The sequence below is a fragment of the Pseudorasbora parva genome, chromosome 19 (assembly GCF_024679245.1).
Source record: "Pseudorasbora parva isolate DD20220531a chromosome 19, ASM2467924v1, whole genome shotgun sequence".
Classification (NCBI taxonomy): Eukaryota; Metazoa; Chordata; class Actinopteri; order Cypriniformes; family Gobionidae; genus Pseudorasbora; species Pseudorasbora parva.
This window is the reverse complement of record NC_090190.1, coordinates 18,461,984-18,486,672: the sequence shown is the minus strand read 5'-3', so window position 1 is coordinate 18,486,672 and position 24,689 is coordinate 18,461,984. Positions and strand designations below refer to the sequence as shown.

Here is a 24,689-nt window from a genome sequence, read left to right as displayed (position 1 = left end):
GCTGTCCATCAGTCCATGGCATTGCAACTACTGAAATAAAATTCTGTGATGGTGAATCTTTCATGAGAGTTATTTTCATAGCAGTTTCTAATAAAAATATGAAATTGATGATGTGGCTATTGATTCTCACAAATGTTTACCTGTTTGCATTTCTTACTTTCTTAGTAGAAAATAAGGAATATAGTTTTCCAAAATACATGTGCTACATTGCTCAAAGTTGTGTGAATGATATTGAGAGGTTTCTAAATGCACCAGCTCAGCTCATCTGATGTGTGAAATGGTAAAGCTCATTACAAACCACAGACACTTAAATATAAGTATAGGCCTTCTTAGAAATGCTCAGGAAATCCTGTTTTAATACATGAGCACAAGAAGCAATTATATGAATTGCATATAGTTTGTTTTTTCTTGCTTTGTTGATGAATAAGATATGTGCTGGATGAAAATTATGTTTTGTGATTCATGATGGAGCACATCTTGGTTCAGAGTATACTTTAGTATATATAAATTATCATTAATGTTTATTAATTTCATATATGTTGTGATTATTGCTAAGAAAGATCATAAAGCACATGCCGAATATGATGCTTGAATGTAAGGCAAAGCCCTTCCACATAACAGTCTTTGATTGATTTAATATTCTGCAAATCGCTGAAGATTATAAATAAGTATCTGAATTTGTTAGTATTCCATTTCGATCTTAATAATTGTTAGCAATAGACATAAACAAGCTGGACATCATTGCATGTTACGACTTTTTTTAGCCATCACCGGAGAACTCTGCAACTGACAGTAAGAGACTGGAGGAGATGTTTAAAACTTTCCACAGATGACAGAGGAAAAGATGCGGCAAATTTAAAACAAAATCTGTAGAAGATATTACTGAACATTTACTTAACCATAGGAAAAGTATTTCTTACTTAACTTTATTTTTCATCTTTGTTTTTTGTGTTTATTTAAAATAAGACAAGTCTGATATTATTTTAATCCTATATATGTTATTTAACAGTTGAGATGTTCCTTAATGCTGTTAAGATAAGATGTTAAGATGTTCTTTAAAATCAGTTTAATAATCTAATTAATGATTTAACCAGCAGAAGACTGGATTTAAATCCCAGTTGTGCAGATTGGGCGATTTGTAACACTGCGTTACAATGAGCCCCTATTAGAAATATGCTATTATATTCTATATTTTTATGAGAAAACCATGAGAAAAGGGGGAAATAATGACTGAAAGTTAATGTTCAGAAATTATTCATTATTATTATGTTTTGAACTATGCTGTATGTGTTTTGTGGTGAATTAGAAAATAAAATTAGTTTATTTTTAATGACTAAAAATGGCATTATTTTATTTTAAAAAGTGAATTATTATATTATAATATTTTATTGAGAAAATATTTTAATTTGTCTTGGATATTTAATCTGTCATTTGGTCATGTTGCAATGTGCCACTCACATGTTACAATGCATTCTTTCGGGGTAAATCAAGAAAAACAATACACTGTATTAATGAAACAAAACCCCATTCCTGTACTGGATGTGTGAATTTAATTTATACTCTGAAAAAATAAATACTTTAAAAAAATGAATACAAACACACAGATCTGTCTTTAAGAATGCTTTTTTTTAATGCAAAAACACAGAAAATAAAACAGAAAAGCAATGGAGAAAGAACTAGGCAAATTATACTAATACATGTGTTTTCTTGCAGATGAAAGTGTTGTTATATGGGCAATTTTTCATGCATAAACGATGGATTCAACATGCAGGTCACAGCACAAATGGCTTACCATAAGTACTCTTGAAGTTTAACTTATTTGAGAAATTTTGAGCTGATCCAAGTCTGGGCATGTCTTTAACCAGAACACCATTTCTTGAGCTGAAAATGTCAACCAGAGGGGCAGCCATTGGAGAAGGTTTGTAATCATTACACTGTGGGCCATTTAGACTGGGTGCACATTTCACTTCATAGGTAAAAAAGAGGGTACCATGTGTAAAAACACAATCCTCACTCACAACTCCACTTCTAAGATCAAAAGAGCATTTACCAAGTAGATCACTGTTCCAGTAGCTGTCTGCATCATACACTTCAAAAGTAAGTTTATTGGCCATTCTGATCTTAATAGCACCAAACTCAAATGTTTCTGGCCAACTTGGATTGTCATTATCATTAATTATCTCAGTGCGCTTACTTTGTGTGCCATATGTAACTAATACAGCACCATCTGTTTGAGTAAATCTATCTCCATACAGACCGTTGGCACTGAGGCTGTAAACTTTTAGGGTGGCAAGTCCTTTTTCAGCTGGACAGCAATTAGACTTTATCATTTGACTGCTTTGACAAACACAAGCACATCGATCTCTTGCACTACACTTCTCGCCAATCTTGCAAGGCTCAGAGCAAACCTTCATGAGGCCATTTTCTATAATGTATTTTTCAACAGCTCTCTTTAGCCCTTTCCTTGCAGGGTGTTTAGTACTCAGTAAGAAATGGAGGGGTTTCAGAGAGTAGTGCACGACGTCAGGGAGGCTCTTCAAAGACTCAAGCCAGTTCTTAAGGGAATTTGGGTGTGATGAACCAGAAAAAAGCAGATCTTCTCCATTTATATTTCCTCCGATAATCTCTGTCTGACGCTCACTGAACATGGAGCTGAACTTTTCGTTGGTCCCCATCTTCTTCTTTTTTTCTTTACAAAAATGGCTCTCTACCTTCACAGTTGCTACACTGTATGAACCAGAGGCTTCTACATCCAAACAGTCTTTCACCGCAGTGTCTGTAAGTCCACTCAAAGATGCCTGACAGGATTTGATGGCTGTTATGGCTTTCACTTTCCCTCCTAACGTGACACCGGTGGTAAAGTGAGTACCATATGTGGCGATCAGGTTGCGGTAGGCGTCTGGATCATAGGATTCAGGGAGTGATTTGATTGCTTCAAGAAACTCAGCATGAAGAGGAGGCTTTTCAGCTACGCGATATCTATAAAGAAACAGTCAATACGTTTGAATTCAGTGGGATTAAAGTTTTTATTTCTTCTCATAGTCATTCAATGAGGAAAAACAAGCCAGCTTTCTCACCTGTAAAAACTGCATGCAACTTCATGTTTGGTGAAACTGTATTTGTCTTCTTTAGATTTTTGCATCGCAAATTTGGCTTCCCTGGAATGAGTGCTTCCGACTGCAGCTCCAGCAGCTTTCACATCTAAACCAACTTTCCAGCTGACCGAGAGTGCAGATGATGAATCATTGACCAGTGCTTCACTTGATTCAAAGATCTGACTGGAGACTTTCATTGAACACTTCGGCAAGGTCCTCCAGTCTACAACTGCTGCTGGTAGCTTCTGTTTTATTTCATTCATGTAACTGTTCTTGCTCAATTTACATTCGCCATTTCCTAAATCCCATTTTTCTGTGTCGATCACATAAGAACCTTTTCGCGTCATGGTCACAACATCAAATCCCTCTCCAGCAAGATTGTGTCCTGGAACAAAGGGAGCATTCTCACACTCTTTTGATGCAGCTATGTCATCCTCTCCAGAAATGCTCACGAGAAGCAAAGTCCAGAAAACAGCAAGGTAAATCTGGAACGGCCCCATCATCTGTAATGAGATAAGAACATTCGCAACATTTCTTTCAAATTATTATTGGTGTCAAATTTTCCATATATGTCCTCATAAAATTGATCATATTGACGTTATTGCTATTTTTTAACATTAAAAAATATTTACAAAAACATATGACAATAATAATGGTTTCTTTAAAATTAGAAAATAATTTATGAAATGATTTTTCTTTACCATTGATGAGCTGATCAAATGAATCTGAAATATGTTGTCTCTCTAACTGCTCGTTTTATATGATTCTTGTGTAGTTGTGGGTGTCAAAGTTTTGTTGTATAAATAGTTTGGTGTGAGGCCTTTATGTGTTGACCATATGTGCCCACTTGTTCCGCCTCCTTATTTCCCATGTAGCGACTCAGGCGAATCAAACACACAATCGCCAGTTACACTTAACAAATATGTTTTGAATGCTTTGTGCTTAGTAACAGACCTTCCCCCAACACAACAGAGAAAGATTCTCCGTTACCCTGGAAACCATCTGATAAGACGTTTTACGGCCCAAAAGAATTTGGCCACAGGAAAAGTTTCAGACACAACACAAAGCTTGTAAAACACATGCTTTTGCCTCAAATTATAGACAAACCATCTATAAATGAACATGCACCCCAGTACATTACATGTAAACACATAACTGTCTTGTAAAATGTTTCTTCTGTATGGTATTTTGCATCTTTTTGTCTTTGTCTTAACAATTTACTAGTTCAGGTAACCTCATATATGTCATGTCTCCTATCAAATTAATGCTCACTTCACGACTTACACTTCCATGTATGTCACTTATTCAGAGAATGCAGTGTGTGTTTGTTGCATTAATTAGAGTATGAATGGGCAGAGACCCAGTGATTCAAGCTTGAAACAAAGAGCCATAAAATCTCCAGAGGAATTTCCCGCTTGGAAATCCCAACAATCTCATTGGTTAAGTCTAACCCAGGAAGGTGGGACTACTCCCAGACCTTAAAAAAAGGTGCTCGGATGCCCTCCCTCTCTCTCTTCCCCTGTTCCCCCTCTTCCTTCCCCTCTTCGCTTTTGCATCGCATCAACTTCCTAGCCCCCGAGGGCATTTCTTCAGGGAGAACACAGTCCATTTCTAGAGCAACCAGCCGCTCCACCCCGACCTCGGAAAGAACCGCCGGACACGCAGGACATTTGAACTCGGAACACACGCACACACACGAGAAGCCAAAACTAAAAGCAAGTATTCTTATTTCAAAATTCAAACTGCTGTTAAGAGGGTTGTGTTATTTTCCCGTTGGAACAAGTTAACTTCTTGAGGCCTCTGTGTTTGATGAACTAAAGGAAAGCTGCTTCTCATCCCTAATTCTGTTTCTCATCCCTATCTCTCTTTATCTCTCTAATTTTAGTCTATTCATTATTCTCGTTTATGTATTCTTTCGTTACTATCTATATTTCTACTCTCTTGATGCATATTTAGTGTGTACTTTCTGTGTGAATCGTAGTGTTATTTTTAGTCTGTGTTTATTAAACTTCCAAAAGACATTTAATGAGTTAAATCTGTTATTCTTCCACATACACAAAGTCAATGAAACTTACGATCTAACGTTACCTAACTGCTCATGCTACTATTTCAGTAAAGTAACTTGTACGACCATTTGAAATATTGACTTTGTCCTGATCAGTAAAGTTAATGATCCTTATGCGCTCGTAAAGCAGTAATCCCTTATTGAGAATTGATTTGAAAGTCTATAACTAATTTGGAGGACAAACTTAGAAGGATAATTTCAAGCAATTCCGTAAAGGGTTACTTGTATTTAATTAAAAAATTTTCCCTATCGGAAAATTTTAATACGTAATGAACGACTAGCAAATTATATTCATAAATTCATGAATATCGAATATTAAATCCCTTTTGAGTTAATTATTCCCCGAGACATTAAACTAGTCTAGTCATTCTTGTTACACCCACAATACTTTTCCCACAAGACAGGACTTTGTGGTCCTTGTATAGGCCACGTTTTGGTAACTGTGCTTCCTTGTGTACCTTTCTTCTTATTTATTGTGCTCTGCTCCTTCTCTTTATTTATTTTGTTCTGTCTTGTGTCACAAGTTGTTGTCTAGTCTAGTCAGTGATGTCACCTGTATTTATATACTGTAGCTCTTTATAAAAAATAGTTTCAAATTAGCTTCCCAGTAATAAGCAGCAAAATAATAATGATGCATCAAATATGAGACAAATTCAATACAATATTATTGAATACAATTGAAAAATAGTGTTATTCAGCTCATGCAGACACGTCACAGACACGCCAGGCTATCACAGCACACATATAGCGCTCGCTTTGTGTCATTTATTTCCTAACCACGCTTAAAGGCGTGTTAACGTGAGTGTGACATGCGTGTGGAGAACGTCTACACGTCTGAATGTCTGCCCGTCCAAACGTCTACACGTCTGCCCCTCCGATGCCCGATAATTAAGCTATTATTAAAAAAGATTAAGTAATTTAGATGAAGTAGTAATTATTAAATTACATTAAGTAAAAGCACATTCATAACATTATAGTAATGAATTGTTCCAATTCTTTCAAAAAACAAATATATATTTAATAATCCCCTCACAACTCCTTTCAGACAATTGCAAGTGTTTTCTACTGTTTGGAACTATATTTTCATTGACTATTGTGTGAAATGCCTGTTTTTAACAGTTTATCTGCAGGCATTCTGGTTTACTAATGATTTATTTTTTATAAGCTAAAAACTGCACATATTAAACAAATATTTACAAATTTGTTTTACTTGGTATTTTTCCTTAACTTTTGTCTCAATTGGCAGTTAAGTTTCATTATATTAAAAAAAAAAATGTATTATACAATTCTATCATTATTGAAATTCTTGTAAGAACAGATTGACATTAATAGAAGTCAAATAAAACGCAGATTTTTGACTGTCTCAGTTTGTGTAAATCCACTTGTGGTTCATTTACCCCCCCCCCCCCACACACACACACACACATTATTTTCACACATTTAGCCTACAATTACGTGGTTTTGTTTCATTAACAGTGTACACTTTTTTCTTGATTTATCCCGAAAGTGGAAATGAAATTCACACATTGCCACATGACAGCTTAAAATATTATCTGATATAGTCACAAAAAACCCAGGACAAACTAAAATATTTTGTCAACAAAATACAATTATATATTTTTTTTAAAGTAAGCTTTTTTTTCAAAAGGCATTTTTTAATCAACAATAATATAGGCCTACACATTTTTGAGTTTGACACGTCGCTAAATACAGCTAAACAGCAGTTAAAAAACATAATGAATAATTTCTGAACATTAACTCTCTCATTATTCACCGTTTTTAAAAGAATTCATAAAAGTATAGAATATAATAGCATAGGCCTATTTCTAATAGTGTTACAACCACAACGCACCCCATCTGCGCAACTGGGATTTAAACAGCGGCTCATGTTTTCTGCTGGTTAGATCAGCATTAAAGAACGATCTCAACTGTTAAATAACAGATATAAAATTACAATAATATCAGATGTCTTATTTTTAAATAAACACAAAAAGTTGAAAAAAATAACTTAAATTAACTTTTTCTATGGTTAAATAAATCTTCAGTAATATCTTCCAGATTTTTAAACTTTGGCGCAATATTTTCTCTATATAATATTAATATGGAAACTAGTAAACACACTAAGTTTAATAATCCTAGCATGTATGGAAAGGGTTAAACCATGCGTGTTACATCTAACCGCACATAAGTTTGTGCCCAGCGCTCCCCCATTGTAAAAAAGTTTGACTACAGCTATGGAATAACAGTCATGTTTACAATACTTTAATGATTAACCAATATCAGGGGCGGAGTGGGACCCATTTTCCGACCGAGAGCCCAAGAACACAAAAGTAAAAGAAGCAAACAATACACACAATAAATAAGATTTTATAAACAAAAAAACACAACAACAACATTGGGTGGGCCAGGTGGGTAATGATCAGCCAGGCTTTTTTAGACTAGCCCAAAAACTGGTGAGTGAATAATTGCAGAGGTCATGAATTTACAAAAATCTTCATATTCATGCCCAATGGGCAACTTCAATGTAACCACGTTGACACATTTACTAAATACATTTGCACATACTTGCCCTGAATGTCCTTTTAGTTTTTCTCAGTCAATTTGGTACATTTCTTGAATCATCCTTAAGATTTGCAAACCAGTAAATGCATTTCTTAAAATAATTTATACAAGCAGCAGCAATACATGAATTACCTGCAAAAGCCTGTAACACCTTCAAAATCCTTCTCAAAGTGAGGGCAGTGATTGTGTGTGTGTATGTGTGTGTGTGTGTGTGTTACATTGTCTTTATAAAGTATATTTACTGTATCATCTAAAATACAAATGGACTACTGCAATACAGTAAGTATACAGTACAGTACAGAAAACAATGTCTGATTATACTGTCTGACGTTTGAATTATTAAAGACACTGTTGTTCTCCCAACATTCAGCTATATAACTTTTGACACACCTCAGTTTTTAAAGTTATGATTGAGAACATAATTTGGAATAGTGTCCCTTATTTCAACATGTCCACAATCTCCACCTCGCCTATACCCTTCTACAACACATCCTTACTCTTCTTCTTCCCAGCTGTTGGCCTGTTTGTTTCATTTGTTGTTCTTCCATTATTTTCATGTGCAACACACTCTGTCTATTTATGCTTGCCAAATGAAGCTTCATGAGATGCACTCTGATCTACTTCAGAGAACTGGCTGATCATTGGTTGATTTAATGCTTTGCATTGCCCTTCATTAGTGAAATTCAAAATGTATAGCCGAGAAAATCTTGCTATCAATCAAAACATTAAAATATAGCATGTCATGGGAACCAACAACTTCACATACATTTAGGCTATAGTAATAATGTTTATAATGATTCACTTCTGGGTAATAGAATATATATATATATATATATATATATATATATATATATATATATATATATATATATATATATATATATATATATATATATATATATATATATATATATATATATATTCTATTACCCAGAAGTGATATATATAATGAAAATGAACTGCCAATTGAGACAAAAAGTTGAGGAAAAATACGAAGTAAAACACAAATTTGTAAATATATATATATTTTATGTTTCCGTAATAAGCAGTTTTAGCTTATAAAAAAGAAATCATTAGAAAACCAGAATGCCTGCAGATAGACTGTTAAAAACAGGCATTTCACACAATGGTCAATGAAAATATAGTTCCAAACAGCACCACAGTAGAAAACACTTGCACTTGTCTAAAAGGAGTTGTGTGGGTATTATTAAATATATATTTGCTTTTGAAAGAATAGGTTGAACATTTTCCAGTAATCTTAATAGTACAGTAGATTGCTACCATCTACTGGCGGTTTTCATTTCGGCAACCCGGTTCAAATGAGCTTTCAAGAAGTGCACGATTTTTGAAAAGAAATTCAGAATATACTCAAGTAGGCCTAATGCATCCACTCTAATATTTTTATTTTATTATTGTATATAGGCTATGCTAAACCCGTGCTAGTGTTTTACTGTTGTGATGTTAGTTTTTGTATTTATTATTATTTTAATTTAAAAAAAAATCACAAAGCAAATAGTATTTTCTTGATATTCTTTAAGGAAAGGTTATGCACTATATGTTAAATAGCAATTAATGTGCTTATCGGGCATTGGACGTGCAGACGTTCAGACGTTCTCCACGCGTTCAGACTTAATCCACACGTTAACTTCTAACGTGACGCCGCCGTGACGTCTGCATAGATCAACAGCTACACGTTACTGACGTGTCTACGTGAGGTAATATTTGCGTGTACGTCTCCATATAAAACAAATACGTATACACGTGTGTTATCTGTCGTGCTTGTCAGTCTCGTCGCCGAATGGAACATTCCGAGCGCCATAGCACACCCTCACCTGAGTTCTATTCACTACCACCTGCAGCCCATCATCACAGCAATCACCACGAGTGCAAAAGCCAGGCTGCGTCCGAAAACCTAGGCAGCTGACTCGTTGCTTCATCAAACAGTAGCTGCGGTTCCATTACAGATTTGCGAAAAACTTTTGCGATAAATGTCGATAAAAAACTATTGCGAAATGACAGCGTTTCCATAGCTGCAGTTATGCAACTAAAACATATTATTTTCCTTTCGCGATAGGTCATTCCAAAATTATGGCACTTGGTAGGTTTGTATATCCAAGCCACCACACTAGCCATTATTTTTATTGGAAGGAGACGTGTGTTATCCAAGCGTGTGTGTGTGTGTGTGTATCAGATCTGCTTCAAGGTCTTCATGATAATGTAGCATTTCTGTGTTTAGAATCCAGTATTACTGTAATCCTAGTCTTTTATGAGTTTAATAAAGAACTCCCTCGTCTTCTCTCCAAACAAACTGAAACCGTCATCTGTAAAGAATGTTCGACTTTTACGCGTGCCAGGTTGACGCGTATAGAGAAGAGAGAAATGGTTGAATTTGCATGGTAACTCGAATGTTTTTTTTTTAATCTTATTTATTTATTTTTACCACTTTCATTATTTTGGCTAGACATTTCGTTTGTTGGGCATATGAACTGAATTTAGAATTGCTTTGGAAAAGAAAAAATTGGCATTTAATAAACAAAATATTTTTTTTGACATGAAGACAGCGTTAGGAGTGAGAGCATGCAAGATAATTAGTTCTCCGAGTCCACAAATAAAAATAGATAGTTTATAGTTTATAATTAGCCTATGTCTTGAACTCATCTGTATAGCTAAAAAATGATGATTTATCGGCCGTGGGTTAAAGAAAACATAGCCTAACTACGAAACTAAATAGGCTACTTTTAGGCCTAAACATTAGCCTGTAATATTATTATTTTAATTTAATTTATATGTTGATTATGAAAAGTGAGCAGCATGAGTAAGAATCGCAATATGTTTGAGACCTGAGTCACATGATTTTGATCACTTCGAGTATTATTTTCAAGAAAGTCTTTCTTAAAATTTTTTTTTAGTTTTGTATATATTGTAGGCCTATTTTTATTTTGATCGATGTTTCATCAATTAATTGCCTGTTTATTAAATAAGAAGCAAACTAAGATCGTCTGGAATGGATTGACGTGCGTAACTGGCCTGTTTCCTCGGCCTTTGAGTAAGGCTGAAACTATAGGCTCTTTCTTTTTTCATCCATTTCTTGATTATATGTCTTAATTACAGTATATATATAGCCTTTAGTCCTTATTAGGAGAAAATATATGTCCTTTTAACTACATTATCTTGTTATTACGACACAATTGAGTGGAAAATATAATATAGGCATGTTGCAGCAATGCGTCACCGCAACAGGTGACATGTAAGGGTGCTTTCACATCTCTAGTTCGGTTCATTTGGTCGGAAACAAGGGCAAACAATTATACATTGTTGCATTTTTCAGCTTTTTTGGTTCCTTTTCACACCACACTAATTGCTTTGGTCCGAACCAGTTGAAACGAACCAAAACGCAAGCACGTGACAAAATCCACATCACTCATTGGCCATGGCGTATTTCCTAAACTGCTTTTCGATTGGTCAGAATTTACGTGTGGGAAAATTCCAACAGAAGAGGCAAAGCCAGCAAACTATAATAACACTATGAAGAGACGACTGTGCGGGCTGGTTTTGTCCCTGGCCATAATCTACTACACTGTGTGTATGTACCACAGTATGCAAATACCTTTATAATGAAGTGTGGATGCAACGTGAAAACCAGGGATGGAAATTAGCACCCGCCACCAGCCAAATGCGGGTGATTTTGAGTTGTGGCGGGTAAACTCGCTTCACCTACCGGCCACCGTGGCGGGTAAATAAAAATAGCATACTGTTTCCCCTCTTTGTAAACTTTGTTCAATGCATGCGAGTGCGGCCGTATGTCCGAATATGACCAGTCGTTTTCGCCGTCATTACCCGGATGTAGTACCAGAAGACACGAATACGAACTTGCGCGCGCTGAAAGAAGATCCGTCACTGCGCATCATCCGAGAACGCGCACTCGTCTCACAGCGCGCAAATATTGAGTTCTCTTTCAAGTCTTGCGCTTAAACAGACAAACTCACACAAAAAGTATGTCAACATGTCCATCTTGATTAGTATCCAAGCAGACATAGTCTGAATATGCCTCAAGTGAACGTTATACAGTCGAGAAAGAAGAGCATATCCCTGCACTAGGTCTTAAAGGGGCAGTAGCCTTTACTGCTGTCTGTTTAATGTCAAACAAAAGGACATCACTCACTGCTCTTGAATAGCTTTTGTAAGTTTAATAAGGATTAATCTTTAATTTAAACAGTTAAAATATGCAGTTATTTTACATTTGATTACTTTATTGAATTTCTGTACCTTTCTGCAGGCCATTAGGCCTGTACATTAGCTATTATTAAATGCACACATGAGTGAGGTCAAGTTAAACATTTTAGTTTGAATGTATTTTATACTGTGGATTGTTGCAATGTGCTAAATAAATATTTGCATAATTTGTAATTTATTAATATTTGAAACTTTAATATTAATTTATGCAATCACAATGCCTTGATTTTTAGTAAAGTTACACAGTCACAGCATTAGCCATAAATGCAATGGTACTAATAGTTGGCATAATTTCTTTTGGTGTTTCGGCCAAGAATTTTTATTTCTGTGCATCCCAACTGACAATGTTCTGCTCGGTATTTTGTCAACACGCTTCAGAAGATGCCAAAACTAATAGTTTCATTGTTGGGAATAAAAACCTAAAACTGGAAGCCATAAAAGATCACGAATCATCCAAATGCCACATCCAGGTTTTAAAAAAAAGCGCACAAAGCCCTACTCATTTAATGAAATATATATCAGTTCATGGTTTGTGTGGGTATAAGAGAGATAGAGAAAATGTCAGTATTTCATTGAGACTTGAGATTAAATAAACTGCTTAAAGTATTGTAGAGCTTGTAGTATTAATTTTTCACATGCAGTTACACATTGTCGGTTAAAAACAAGAAAAAGGCTGGTAAAAACATGGAGTGGCTGGTAGATTTTGAAATCCACCAGCCACAGTGGCCGGTGGACAAAAAAGTTAATTTCCATCCCTGGTGAAAACAATGTTCTAATGCACTGCAGACGGCGACCGCGCATCGCTCGTCACTTCAAGAGGAGGCGTGCATTAATTATTAACTCTTGACATACTCATCTTCCGAAAATATTGCCAACGATCTATCAGGTAATAATGTTATGCACACAATGTCAGCACAGCTAACTACGGCAGCTGGTTCAGTCCAAAAATGATCAGTACTTTTGCAGTTGGTTCTGTTCGAGGTCGTATCACGTTCTCACCACAAACAAACCGCTCCAGAGTTCGTTTGAAATCGTACCGAGATCACCTCTTCAAGGAGGTCTCGGTACGCTTGTTTGGTCCGCTTTTGGTGCGCACCCGAGTGCGATTGCTGCTTTCAGACCTGACCAAATGAACCGCACCAAAGAGGGAAACGAACTCTAGTACGATTCAACCGAACTAAATGAGGCAGGTGTGAAAGCACCCTAAATGTGAAAAAAACGTTTCCATTGCAGTTTTGCGAATGTCCTTTTTCGAATTGCCTGAAAAACCACCTCATGAAAGCATAAACTTTTTTGCGATATATGGGAGTTTTTGCGAAATTGCCGCGTTTCCATTGGGCGTATTTTCAATTTGCCAAACAAACCTTCAGTATTTTCCGCATATCATTTAAAACAAAAAGAAGATCAAAAGCACTTATTAGAGGCCCAACACTTATTTTAGCTCTAGGAAAGTGTCTATTACCAACACAATCCAATCAGAATCGTTAGACTGGATCTAACTGTTTATTAAAACAAACATTATATTGTAGACGGAGTTCAGACTGGCGCTCATGTGTGTTTGCTCACGTGATAACAGCAACGTCATATGCACATTATCCCTTACATGTTGTATGGTAATAATAGAGTGGTGCAGGTGTGATATCACTTTGTAAGCCAAAACATGGAAGCCAAGATGCACGCTTCACCTCTGTTGCAGATATTTAAGGAAATTAGAAGTTGTGCAAAATGCTGCATGCCAGGACGACAGATTTGACTCAAAGGAAGCACAGAAATGAGCCATTTGCTATCATTTTCCTATCAAGACTTAAAGGGTCATGATTCGGATCGCCAATGTCACGTGACTTTAGCAGTTTGGCGGTTTGATATACAATCCGAATCGATACACTGATTTATAATGGTTCAATGCTTTGTTTTGAAATCGGTCCATGTTACGCCCTTTAGGCATATGTGTCTTGTTTTTCTGTGTGTATGCTCTTTTGCAGCAGCCTTCCCTCATTGGTTCCATCATGTGTACTTGCTCCAGCCAATCGCTGCCTGTCTTGTGTGATTAGCCAATCACACACAGGAACATGAGATCATCAAAGACTATAAAAACCCAAGATGGCTGCTATACAGGGAACCTTTCTTTTCTCTTTCTTGTGTGCTGGCCTGTGGCCTTTGTTGTAAAGTTTTCTACTTGTTTGTATTTTTTTTTGGGGATTGGGAACAGGTTAGGGGCCCTGCACATTTTTGCAACATGTAATCCTCAACTTTGTCTAGTGACATCAGGTAAGGACGGAGTGTTTGCCACACGTCGTAAGTTTTGTTTTAGTTAGAAAAGGTAGATTTATTTTTGATGTTGTGTTTCTAGTAAGCTTCTTCTTTGAGTTAGTTGGTCTTTTGGGTTTTCCTTATTTCTTTTTGTTGGCAACACTCTTGTTCCCATTTCACCTTTTTGTTTTGTTCCCCTTTGTGGGACTGTAAATATGTAAATATATGTTTAATTACTTTCAGTAAAACTTTACTTTATTTTTGCCCCAAACTTTGTTGGTCTGCTTAAGTCTTCTGTTCTCTGTGTAACCTGAATTCGTTTTAGCTGAACTCAGGTTCTAGTTTTATGTTTATGTCCCCTTGATACCTCTAGACTACTGGGTAGACGTAACATAAAATGGGGGCTCGTCCCTATACAAGTTGTTCTGTTTTTTTCCCCGCACAAAAACGAAATTATCGTCGCTTTATAAAACTATTGTAGAGCCACTGTAGTGAAATAGGCTTTGTAACGACGTCTTTGCCTTTATGGGTCTTGAGAGAGGAAATTACATTGGTGTCAATGAAGGCCTTTCTGAGCCATCAGATTTTAACACTAATATCTTCATTTGTGTTCCAAAGATGAAGAAAGGTCTTCCCGAAATTAGTGAGCAATTTTTTTTTTGTGTGAACTAACCCTTTAACGAATCACCCTCCAGTAGGCCTGATTCAAAATCTCTACAACAGAGGTGATCATGAGATTAAATCATACTTACTACTCTCTTCTTCGCTTGTCTCTGCACTCTGTCTTCTATAGCAGCTGATCTGAAGGGAAAAACAAATTAGAGCTGCAACTAACGATTATTTTTTCTGTCGACTAATCTAACGATTAATTTTTTTACCCTTTGAAATTTTTCACAATTCTGTGGCACCCCCTCACATAAGTTACGCTAGAGGTGTAACAGTACAGACTGCTCACAGTTCGCTTTGTATCAGGGTTTTAGGTTCACGTTTCAGTACAGTTCGGTATTTGCTATGTTCAGGGGAAAAAGGACTACTGTCAAATGAAAATAAAGAAAATAAGAACAGATAACTTAAATAGAAGCAGCAGCACAAATAAATACTATTGAGCAAAGATGAGAACAAAATAAACAATGCTTTTCAGGTGGGTCTAACATTAGTTTTTAGGTAGAGAAATGGAATGAAGTAATCAAACTAAAATAACCACACATTTAACTGTATAAAATTAAAAAAAAATCCTTATTAAACTTACAAAAGCTATTCAGTCAGGAGCAGTGAGTGATGTCTTTATCTTTTGTTTGACATTAAAAAGACAGCAGTGAATGCTACTGCCCCTTTAAGACCCAAGGATCGTTGTATTTTCTGTAAGTTCACTTAAGGCATAGAGTAGGCTATGACATTTTGACATACTTTTTGTGAGTTTGTCCGTTTAAGCACAGGATTTGAAAGATAACTCAATATTTGCGCGCTTTGGGACGAGTGCACAAAGACATCTTCTCATTCGAGTCTCCTTGCTACACGGGGCTGATGACGGTGAAAATGACTGCTCATATTCGGACGTACAGCAGCCCTCGCATGCGTTTTATAAAATTTACAAAGAGAGATCGTTTTGCCAACGTTTTTCTTTTATTATCGCTGTTGTTGTAGTGTATACCTGAGGAGTCAGCACGTGTATCCATCGACAGAAACATACATACAGCATTATTTTCAAGTTACAACCCATATTAAAGATGCGTCATCAGGTGTGAGATGAACCGAAGTGTAAGTGCGTCCCCGCAACTTTTGCTCGGGATCCCGGTTGGGAAACACTGTCTGTATTGATTGACACCGCGCTGGTTTGTTTAGAATTAAATGAGCGCCGTGACCGTGCGCTGCCGCGTGATGAATGCGTGTCGCAACTCTGTTATTCAACTGCTCTGGTTTTAAAAGCTATGTCTAAATGCGCCAAAATGCAATAAAACTTGTTTTACGGTCGAATGCAACGCGTGTGTGTGAGTGAGTAAGAGACGCGCAAAAGGGCGGAGAGAGCTAAACGAATATGGGTGCGTCTTTTAAATAGCGTAAAAATGAATGAATGACGAATGTTGCGGCCGTTATTGATTATGTGGCAGTCCGCCACAAATTAGTCTATGTGTGGGAAACACTGTTTGGCCTCTGTTTAAAGTATTCCCATACTTTTGATATTCGCGGTCTAGGTTTTTGTGATAGAACCAGGAGCAGAAGCCAACATTACGCGAGATGAACGCCTGACACGACGCGTCGACGCATTTCACGAACGTCGACGTATTTCCGTAGTCGACGTCATCGATGACGTCGACGCGTCGTTGCAGCACTAAAACAAATTAATTAATATTTCACAAAAAACAAGCAGATGGTGATGAATGCTTCAATTGAATGTAGATTTGAAAAGCTTGACTCTGGTGGTCAAATTGAATGTAGCTATTAAGGTAAGCTGAAAACAAAAAAGTGCTGTTACAATTACACTGTGTCAGAAATACAACCGGCACAAAAAGTATAATTTATAAAACAATAATTTATGATCACTGTTCTCTGTATAGATCGGTGCTTATGATGCATTTCTAATAATATGATGTTAAAATCCTTGTGGGAATTTCAGTAGTAGCCTGTTAAACGTACCATGTAATGGACAACAGCCTTTAAAGAAGTAAAAGTGAACAACATATTAATAAGTATGCATATTGCAATGCTTTATAATAGTTGACAAATGTTTTTTTATTCATATATATATATATATATATATATATATATATATATATATATATATATATATAGTCAACTTTGAAAAAATGAATGTTGAAAACATTAAAATGATCAATGCAATGCATACGCTACATATTTAATATATTACATTATTTAAGTATTAAGAAAAAATTAAGAGAAATCCATGTTGTTCTTCTATTTTTTTTCCAGAGCTGTATATTGCATAAATACATTAAAACTTCACTAAAAGTATGCTTGTGTTTAGCATATTTCTAAAAAAAGTGTTGTTAAGCATCTATTTATTACCAATGTATTTCTAGTATACTTTTTAGAAATATATTAAAAGTATGCTTGTGTTTAGCATATTTCTTAAAAGTGTAATTAGCATATATTAATTACCAATGTATTTCTAGTATACTTTTTATAAATACAATAAAAGTGTGCTTGTGTTTAGCATATTTCTTAAAAGTATATTTAAGCATATATTTTTTTACCAATGTACTTTTTAGGGGTGTCCCCGACTAAGGATTTACACATTCGAATCAGAATTTTCGAATCTCTTTATGGTCGACCAAAAGTCGAATCATCTATGTGTGTAAACCATAGACTGAAGAGAGAACCCCTGGCATAAACGGGTTGGGAAAGGCAGGAGTCTGGACTCTAGTCAGTAGGAGGCTAACTTTACGGCACACAGACACCACTTTTTAGCCTAGAAATCTAGACGCACCCTAGCGGCAGCTAACTTAATTTGCCCATCTTGATGTGGGTGTGGCTTGTCAGGCTCATGGTCAGGCTAACCACTTTTAATAAAGTGATCAAAACTAGGCAACACTACACATTCGTTAATTAACCGTTCTCTCATATCATTTAAAAGCCGCGCTCGAAACACTGAACATCACACAAATATATAAAATAACATTTTGATAAATAAACCTAAAAAAATACCTGCCTAGAGAGGAAAAGAACACTTTGAGTACGTTTATATGCACGTTCTTAAGCCGATTGTGCCTAAAGGGGGTCTCACACCGGACTGAAGCTCAGCGCCGTGTCTCAGGTAAGTTATCTCACTTCAGGCAGACGTGAACATTATATACGCGCGAGTTTAATTTTGAATCAACTTCTGACAGAAGAGCTGCACGATGAGTGTATCTTGTAGTACAGGGTGAAATCAGAACATACATTCATGATTTGAGGGAAATATACGCCGCGGACAGGCGTCGAATGTCGCCGTCGGTGTAGGTTATTGCTGTGTCCCAATTCAAGGGCTGCGTCCTCTGAAGGCTGTGTCCTTCGAAGTGCGCGGCCGACGCGGCCTTCAAAGGACGCACCGAGACTTGTTTACAGTGGAAGGTATAGCGGATTGCGTCACCGCGGCGCGACGAAGGCCGTCCTAATTCAAACGTCCTTCGAAGGCTCCTTCAAAATAACGCCTGCAAATGCGTCCTTCTTTTCCCGTGAAACGAAGGATACTCGGATGGATGCTTCGCAGCCTTGCCAACCCCAGAATTCATTGCGCGCCGCGACGTCAGATTTTTTTTTTAAAGAAAGCCAGATTACACATAAATGCAACGTAAGCATTGGGATTCAATTTACTCCAGTAGCCTTATCTAATGATAAATAAATAAAAAATCCAATAAATATTCAAATGTCAACTAATATGTAACCAACATGCGAGTTTATGTAGTTTATACTCTTTATTATGTACATAAATGGACGGAAGTGAACATCTTTAGTTGTTTTGTTGTTAGGCAGTTCAGTTTGTTACTGCTACTCTTCAACGGCAGCTGTCACAGTTGCTAAACATTACAAATGCTGCAACAAAATATATTTACTCTGTATTTGAGTTTAATCTTCATCTCAGAGGCAAATGTAGTTCAATGAAAAACTGACTTTTTATACATGGATATTAGATTTTGATATTGTTTAAAAAATATGAACATTATAGAATCCAAAAATAAAATACACTAAAATATGTCTCAAGATCCGGGATAGGAACCATTGGTCCTGGAGGGCCGCTGTCCTGAGTTCAGCTCATAGAACAGTTATGCATGTTAAAATATGTTATGGTTTGATTTTGAGGATGTAAGTTCATTTAATTTATTCATCACTCTTTCTGAAAACATCTAAGCGACATGGCAGCAGTCGACTGAGTCAGCACTGCAACCCTGTTGGACAGGTGGAAATATGCGCTGATCCAAGATGATGTCCCGCTGATAAAGGCTTTACCAGGGTCTCTGTTGTGCAGCCCATCCAGGGTCTCCACCCTGCTCAATAAAAGTTTACATAAAACCCTTTCTTCCATTATTTTTTTATGTACAGTTCATTTAACATTTTATTTAGTTTTTCCCATCTTAAACCTAACTTATCTTGTAAATACTTGTAAACATGTACTGTAAATAATTTTTTTAGAACAATTTATTGTTTCATTTACAAATTAATTGACATGACAAAAATAAATGTAGCCAACAGAATAATTGATTTCATTTACAAAACTTGCATGACAAATATGTAAACAATTTATTGGTTTCATTAAAAAAAAAAATTGCATTACAAAAATAAACAATGCAGAGAAATAACTTTTTATTTACAAATAAAAACTGAAGTCCCTCTGAAATGGGCCTAGCGACGCCCATGGTCCTCAGGGGTGAAGGCCATGAATGCCTGTCCCAACACCTCATCCATGAGGAGAAAACCATGGCCAAGTTTTCCACTCCCTCACCTGTCCCAGGACACTTGCAATCCTAATGCAGAGAAAATAAACATTCCTGTTAAAAACAACAAACACAAAAGCAATACATGTCAGAAAAGATGTGTCTATTAACTTGCATACATGTATTTTTTTTAGTTGTCCCAATTTTTTTTTTGTATACCTGCAAGGCAGGGGTGGAATTTTAAATATATGATACAGCTATACATTTTGTATGTATTATACATGTATACAAAATACTCCAGAAATCATATTTCTAGATACTCAAATTTGGTTAAAACATTTGTAGACACAGCTTTTATGATAGACTATTGTTATCAACTGGATAAGGAGGGGTATAAGCAGAGGTGGGTAGAGTAGCCAAAATCTTTACTCAAGTAAAAGTACAAGTACTTACGGAAATATTTACTCAAGTAAAAGTAAAAGTAACAATCGTAATAGTTACTTGAGTAAGAGTAAAAAAGTATTAGATGAAAAAACTACTCAAGTACTTAGTTACTAGTTACTTTCGATCTGATTGATAAGATCCAAAAACCCTGAATTTCAGACTACTTAGAGAGCTTTCACACACCTCCATATATATATATATATATATATATATATATATATATATATATATATATGTGTGTGTGTGTGTGTGTGTGTGTGTGTGTGTGTGTGTTTAATGGTTAAACCGTGTAAATTAATGGTGTGCTGGGCTAACCACAGCTCTTTTTAAAACATACTTTGTTCTTATATTTTTATAAGTATATGCATTCTTAAAAATACAGTCCCATTTTTAAATGTATGTATATACTGCAGACTGTTGTCTGTCCGGATATGTGTAAATGCAAGATGTCACATTAGGCTATTCAATTTGTTTCGTTTTTAGCCTGATCTCATCAGTACCTATGGCAACGTTTATGCAAACCACAAAGTATGTACCAATATGTACATATTGCGACAGTTTCAAAGTGAAATGTCCACTGGGTGGCGCTAAAAGCTTATTTTTTTCCAGAACAGATTTGCGTGAATCTGACATGTTTTCTTACGTTGTGTTTTTAACGTACACCCACACTAAACCTACCCGAAAGTGTTAACAACAGCAAATGTGACAAAAATAAAATTGTGTCCATGTATTTTTAGCTTGTGTTTAGAACTTGTCTTTGAGCTCTTTTATCATGACTCGTTCTTCATGGGGTTCGTTCTCAAGCTTTTCGCATTGTAAATACAAATCTGTATCAGCTGAGCTATCGAGCAAGTCTGGTGAATCAGAAAAGCAGAACATGGAGCTGTGACGCAAAATTCAAAATGTTTTAGTTTACAAACCAGACTAAAAAAATGCAGTTTTTCTGCCTATAGTGTTCATTTCTGTTGGAATTCCTGCAGTGTGTATTGTTGCGTATTTTGTGGTTTGCAAAAACATTGCCACAGGTACATTTTGCCAATGAGGTTGCTCGTTTTGTGAGAAAAAAAAAGATATGTAAATGTGCAGATGTGAACGTTTGTTTGTGGACGTGTGTTCGGAGGATTCAAACGATTTGTCAATGCTTGCACAAGAGAGCATATGAGGAAAACTCTCGGACAGTGTGTGAAATAGTATTACAATAAAGGAAAAGTGCCCATAGTTACCAAATACCATTAATAGTGTTCAAATATAGGCATCATTGTTACACTTACCGCTGTTTTTTCAGGTTGGAGCTGGAATTATTGTATGCTGAGATGTCAGTTCGTTTTGGTGAACACAGCATGCATTAAATTATGAAACTGTTCTTTTTGACATCTTGGACTGAAAACAGGCTGAACTTGAGGCCACGTACGGGTGATCTGCCGTAGCTCACACATCTCCCTCTGCTTCGGCCATCATCTTCTGACTAAACGCGCGCTTATTTTATGCGGGTGACAATCTCCACCTCTCGCGAAGCAGACTCTCCAACGTTTCGCGAGACTTGCGAACAAGTCATAACTCATTTTAAAATATATAATTAATTATCACCATTGACAGTAGCGGAGGAACGCCACCGAATGTAACGAAGTAAAAGTACAGTTTTTTCACAAGAAATGTACTTGAGTAAAAGTAAAAGTACCCATTTTTAAATATACTCTAAAAGTACAAGTTACCCAAAAAATGTACTCAAGTAAATGTAACGAAGTAAATGTAATTCGTTACTACCCACCTCTGGGTATAAGTAAGGGATAATGTACACCCAGCCTGTTGTTATCGCAGAATAAACCCCGACAGAGTGATCAGTGTCAATCCACACTGGCCGGGTTTTTCGGCCGGGTAAATAAATACTAATTTGCTGCTCTTATTTTAATAAAGCTGTCTGCTAACTGCTTCATAAAACAAAACAAAATATTACATCAGTTCACATAAGGATAAAGCCGCAGTGGTAACGCAGGCGTCAAGTTCACGTTAAGAAATAAAGACCCCAGGTTTTTAACACGTTTTGTTGGTTATTTGAGTAAATTAAAACACAATACTTACATTTATATTTGTATTCCTCTGCCGTGGGATGGGCTAGGCTGCGGAGAATCCGTTCTGGTTCTATCTAGGGATGGGCGTATCGATATTAAGTATCGATATATCGATACTGGTGTGAGTATCGAAAGTATCGATACTCAAATAAAAATATCGATACTAAGGTGTTTTTTTTTACCAGTAATTTTGCTTATTTAAAAAGATTATTTAAATGCATACAATACAAATTAACTATGTTAATTGTGTAGTATAGGACCATTTTCCTGCTCATCTGAACCATGATCTGAATGCATGCAAACTCTACAAGGCAGAACCAATCGATCACAGAGAGACCGTTCGTTCACTGATGACAATATTCAAACAGAACTGCGTTTCCCAAAACTATCATAAGAAACCATAGATGCTTTTAACACACAGCCCAGTATAATGCTCATCAAAAGACAGAAAAACATAATAGTTTGAGTTATTTCACAATAAACAAATAGAAATGTTAGCCTACATAGTGCAATCACACTCTTTAAATGTAATGTTAAAAGTTGAAATTGATCATGTTCTATGCTGTAACTAATGCTAATATAAATCACTTTCAGAATAAAAAGGTTGCATTTTATGGGTGCAATGTTCAGTCACTGGCAGTCCCTTGTGAAACTGAACCATGTTTTTTTAGTAGTTCAAATAGGTTAGTATTTGTAAATTTCCATGGTTAATTTCACTACTACTAAACATTTTATCCATGTGTTAAAAAAATTAGGATCTAATAAGTTGCAATTAAGGCATATTGAATGTTAAAATACCTTTCAAATATGTTAAGTGGGTATTTTTACTCTTAGTCATTTAAATAATTTAATATATTTAATAATTTTAAAAAATAAGTTTAAAAGTATCGTATCGGTATCGATATCGGTGATACTGGCCTTAAAAGTATCGGAATCGTATCGAAAACAAAATAAGTGGTATCGCCCATCCCTAGTTCTATCCTTCGCGTTCCGGGGAGATAGGGTTGCCAGGTCTCTGCAACAAAACTAACCCAAAACTCCCAATACAATTTTCTCCATTGAGCGGCCAAATTCTCCCCTGAATTTGTGCGTTTGGGGATGGTGGAGCGCCGAAATCGTACTTACAGGGTTGAAAATCAACCCGTGGAAATATTTTTTTACCCGCAACAACAACATAAAAGTATCCCAATTCGGCGTGAAAACCACGGACTTGGCAACACTGACGGCAGGCCGCATTAGAAGGCTCCTTCGAATTGGGACAGCCTCGTCGCTCTGCGGTGACGCAATCGGCCTTCAAATGCGGCCTTAGGAGGATGCAGCCCCTAAATTGGGACACCGCCTACATGTTCGAATTTTAAAGGCGCGGCGCGTCCGGTGCGAAGCTCAGTGCCCTTAAAGGGGCGAGCGCTCAGCGCCGAGACACGTCTTTATAACACTAATATTGAGCACCCACATATTACCAAAATGGTATGATCCTCGTTTCATAACACAGGCGAAGATTCGACCATGAGATCAGTGGTCGAATCCGGTCCTGCATATCGATGCATCGAATCTTCGACTATATTAAAAGTATATTTTTAATGCACTTCAAATAAGCATGTTGGAAATACAAATGTATCATAAGCATACTACCTGCATTTCAATTATATTTTTTAATACATTAAATACCGCACCTTTTCCACCTGGGATACAAATAAAGTCTACTATAACACGAATAAAGTATACTTATAATACAAATAAAATATACTTAACACAAATAAAATATACTTATAATACAAATAAAGACACATTTCATATCAGTAATTAAGCTTGTAATTAGTCCCTATACTTAAAGTGTACTAAGTATACTTAAAGTTGTTCCAATTTAGCAAACAAAAGTACACTAAATATACTTAAAGTTATGCTTTAACACAATTTAATTAAATGGTAAATGGACTGCATTTATATAGCGCTTTCAACAGACCCTATGGCCATCCAAAGCGCTTTACATGTTGCCTCACATTCACCCATTCATACACCAACGGCGGTGTCTGCCATGCAAGGCGCCATCCAGCTCGTCGGGAGCAGTTTGGGGTTAGGTGTCTTGCTCATGGACACCTCGACACTTGGTCAGGTGCACAGAACCGGGGATCGAATCACCAACCTTCCGGTTTGTAGACAACCTACATGAACCACTGCCACCCACAAGTTGACACTTAAAACTATATTTAATTAAAACTTAAATATACTTGGTACAAAATTAGTTGTCAAAATAGCACACTTCAAGTTAACTAGTCATTAACACACTTCAAGTATACTGAAAAATAGTCTGGCCGCAAGTATACTTAGCATACTTTTTTTTCACTAGGGTGGATTTTTTTTAATTGTGTCAACTCAAAACTAACCCCGAGTTTGTTCAACTGCCATCATGTTACAGGTGATAGCTATGATTTAACTTGACACAGCTGTTTTATAATTAAGTTTATATGATTGTATATTCAAAATCATCAATCAGTTGTATTAGTTTTAGGATGCCTTTCTTCCCAATAAGTAAATAATTTACACAGATCAGGTTTTGTAAATGCTTTAATAAAACAAAATACAAAGACAAATCATTGGAATT

General features: G+C 36.2%; 1 protein-coding gene across 3 annotated transcripts; it reads right to left on the bottom strand.

Moving 5' to 3' along the window:
* Positions 1-1,614: 1,614 nt before the first annotated feature.
* On the bottom strand, positions 1,615-18,489 carry LOC137047830 (perforin-1-like). 3 transcript variants are annotated; one of them, XM_067425713.1, is made up of 3 exons: positions 18,103-18,489; positions 3,078-3,598; positions 1,615-2,979 (listed from the first exon to the last, which is right to left on the bottom strand). In XM_067425713.1, the coding sequence occupies exons 1-3, from the start codon at positions 18,106-18,108 to the stop codon at positions 1,773-1,775; spliced, it is 1,734 nt and encodes a 577-aa protein (XP_067281814.1). In that variant the 5' UTR covers positions 18,109-18,489; the 3' UTR covers positions 1,615-1,772. The 3 variants fall into 3 exon arrangements, with proteins under 3 accessions (XP_067281814.1, XP_067281816.1, XP_067281815.1); XM_067425715.1 differs by lacking the exon at positions 18,103-18,489 and adding an exon at positions 14,958-15,006; XM_067425714.1 differs by lacking the exon at positions 18,103-18,489 and adding an exon at positions 3,797-3,889.
* Between the last annotated feature and the right edge of the window lie 6,200 nt (positions 18,490-24,689).

Bases quoted from the DNA above. Each gene is read 5' to 3' on its own strand.
- LOC137047830 (XM_067425713.1), bottom strand. The intron at 2,980-3,077 runs GTGAGAAAGCTG...GTTTCTTTATAG, and splicing joins GTTGCATGCAGTTTTTACAG to ATATCGCGTAGCTGAAAAGC.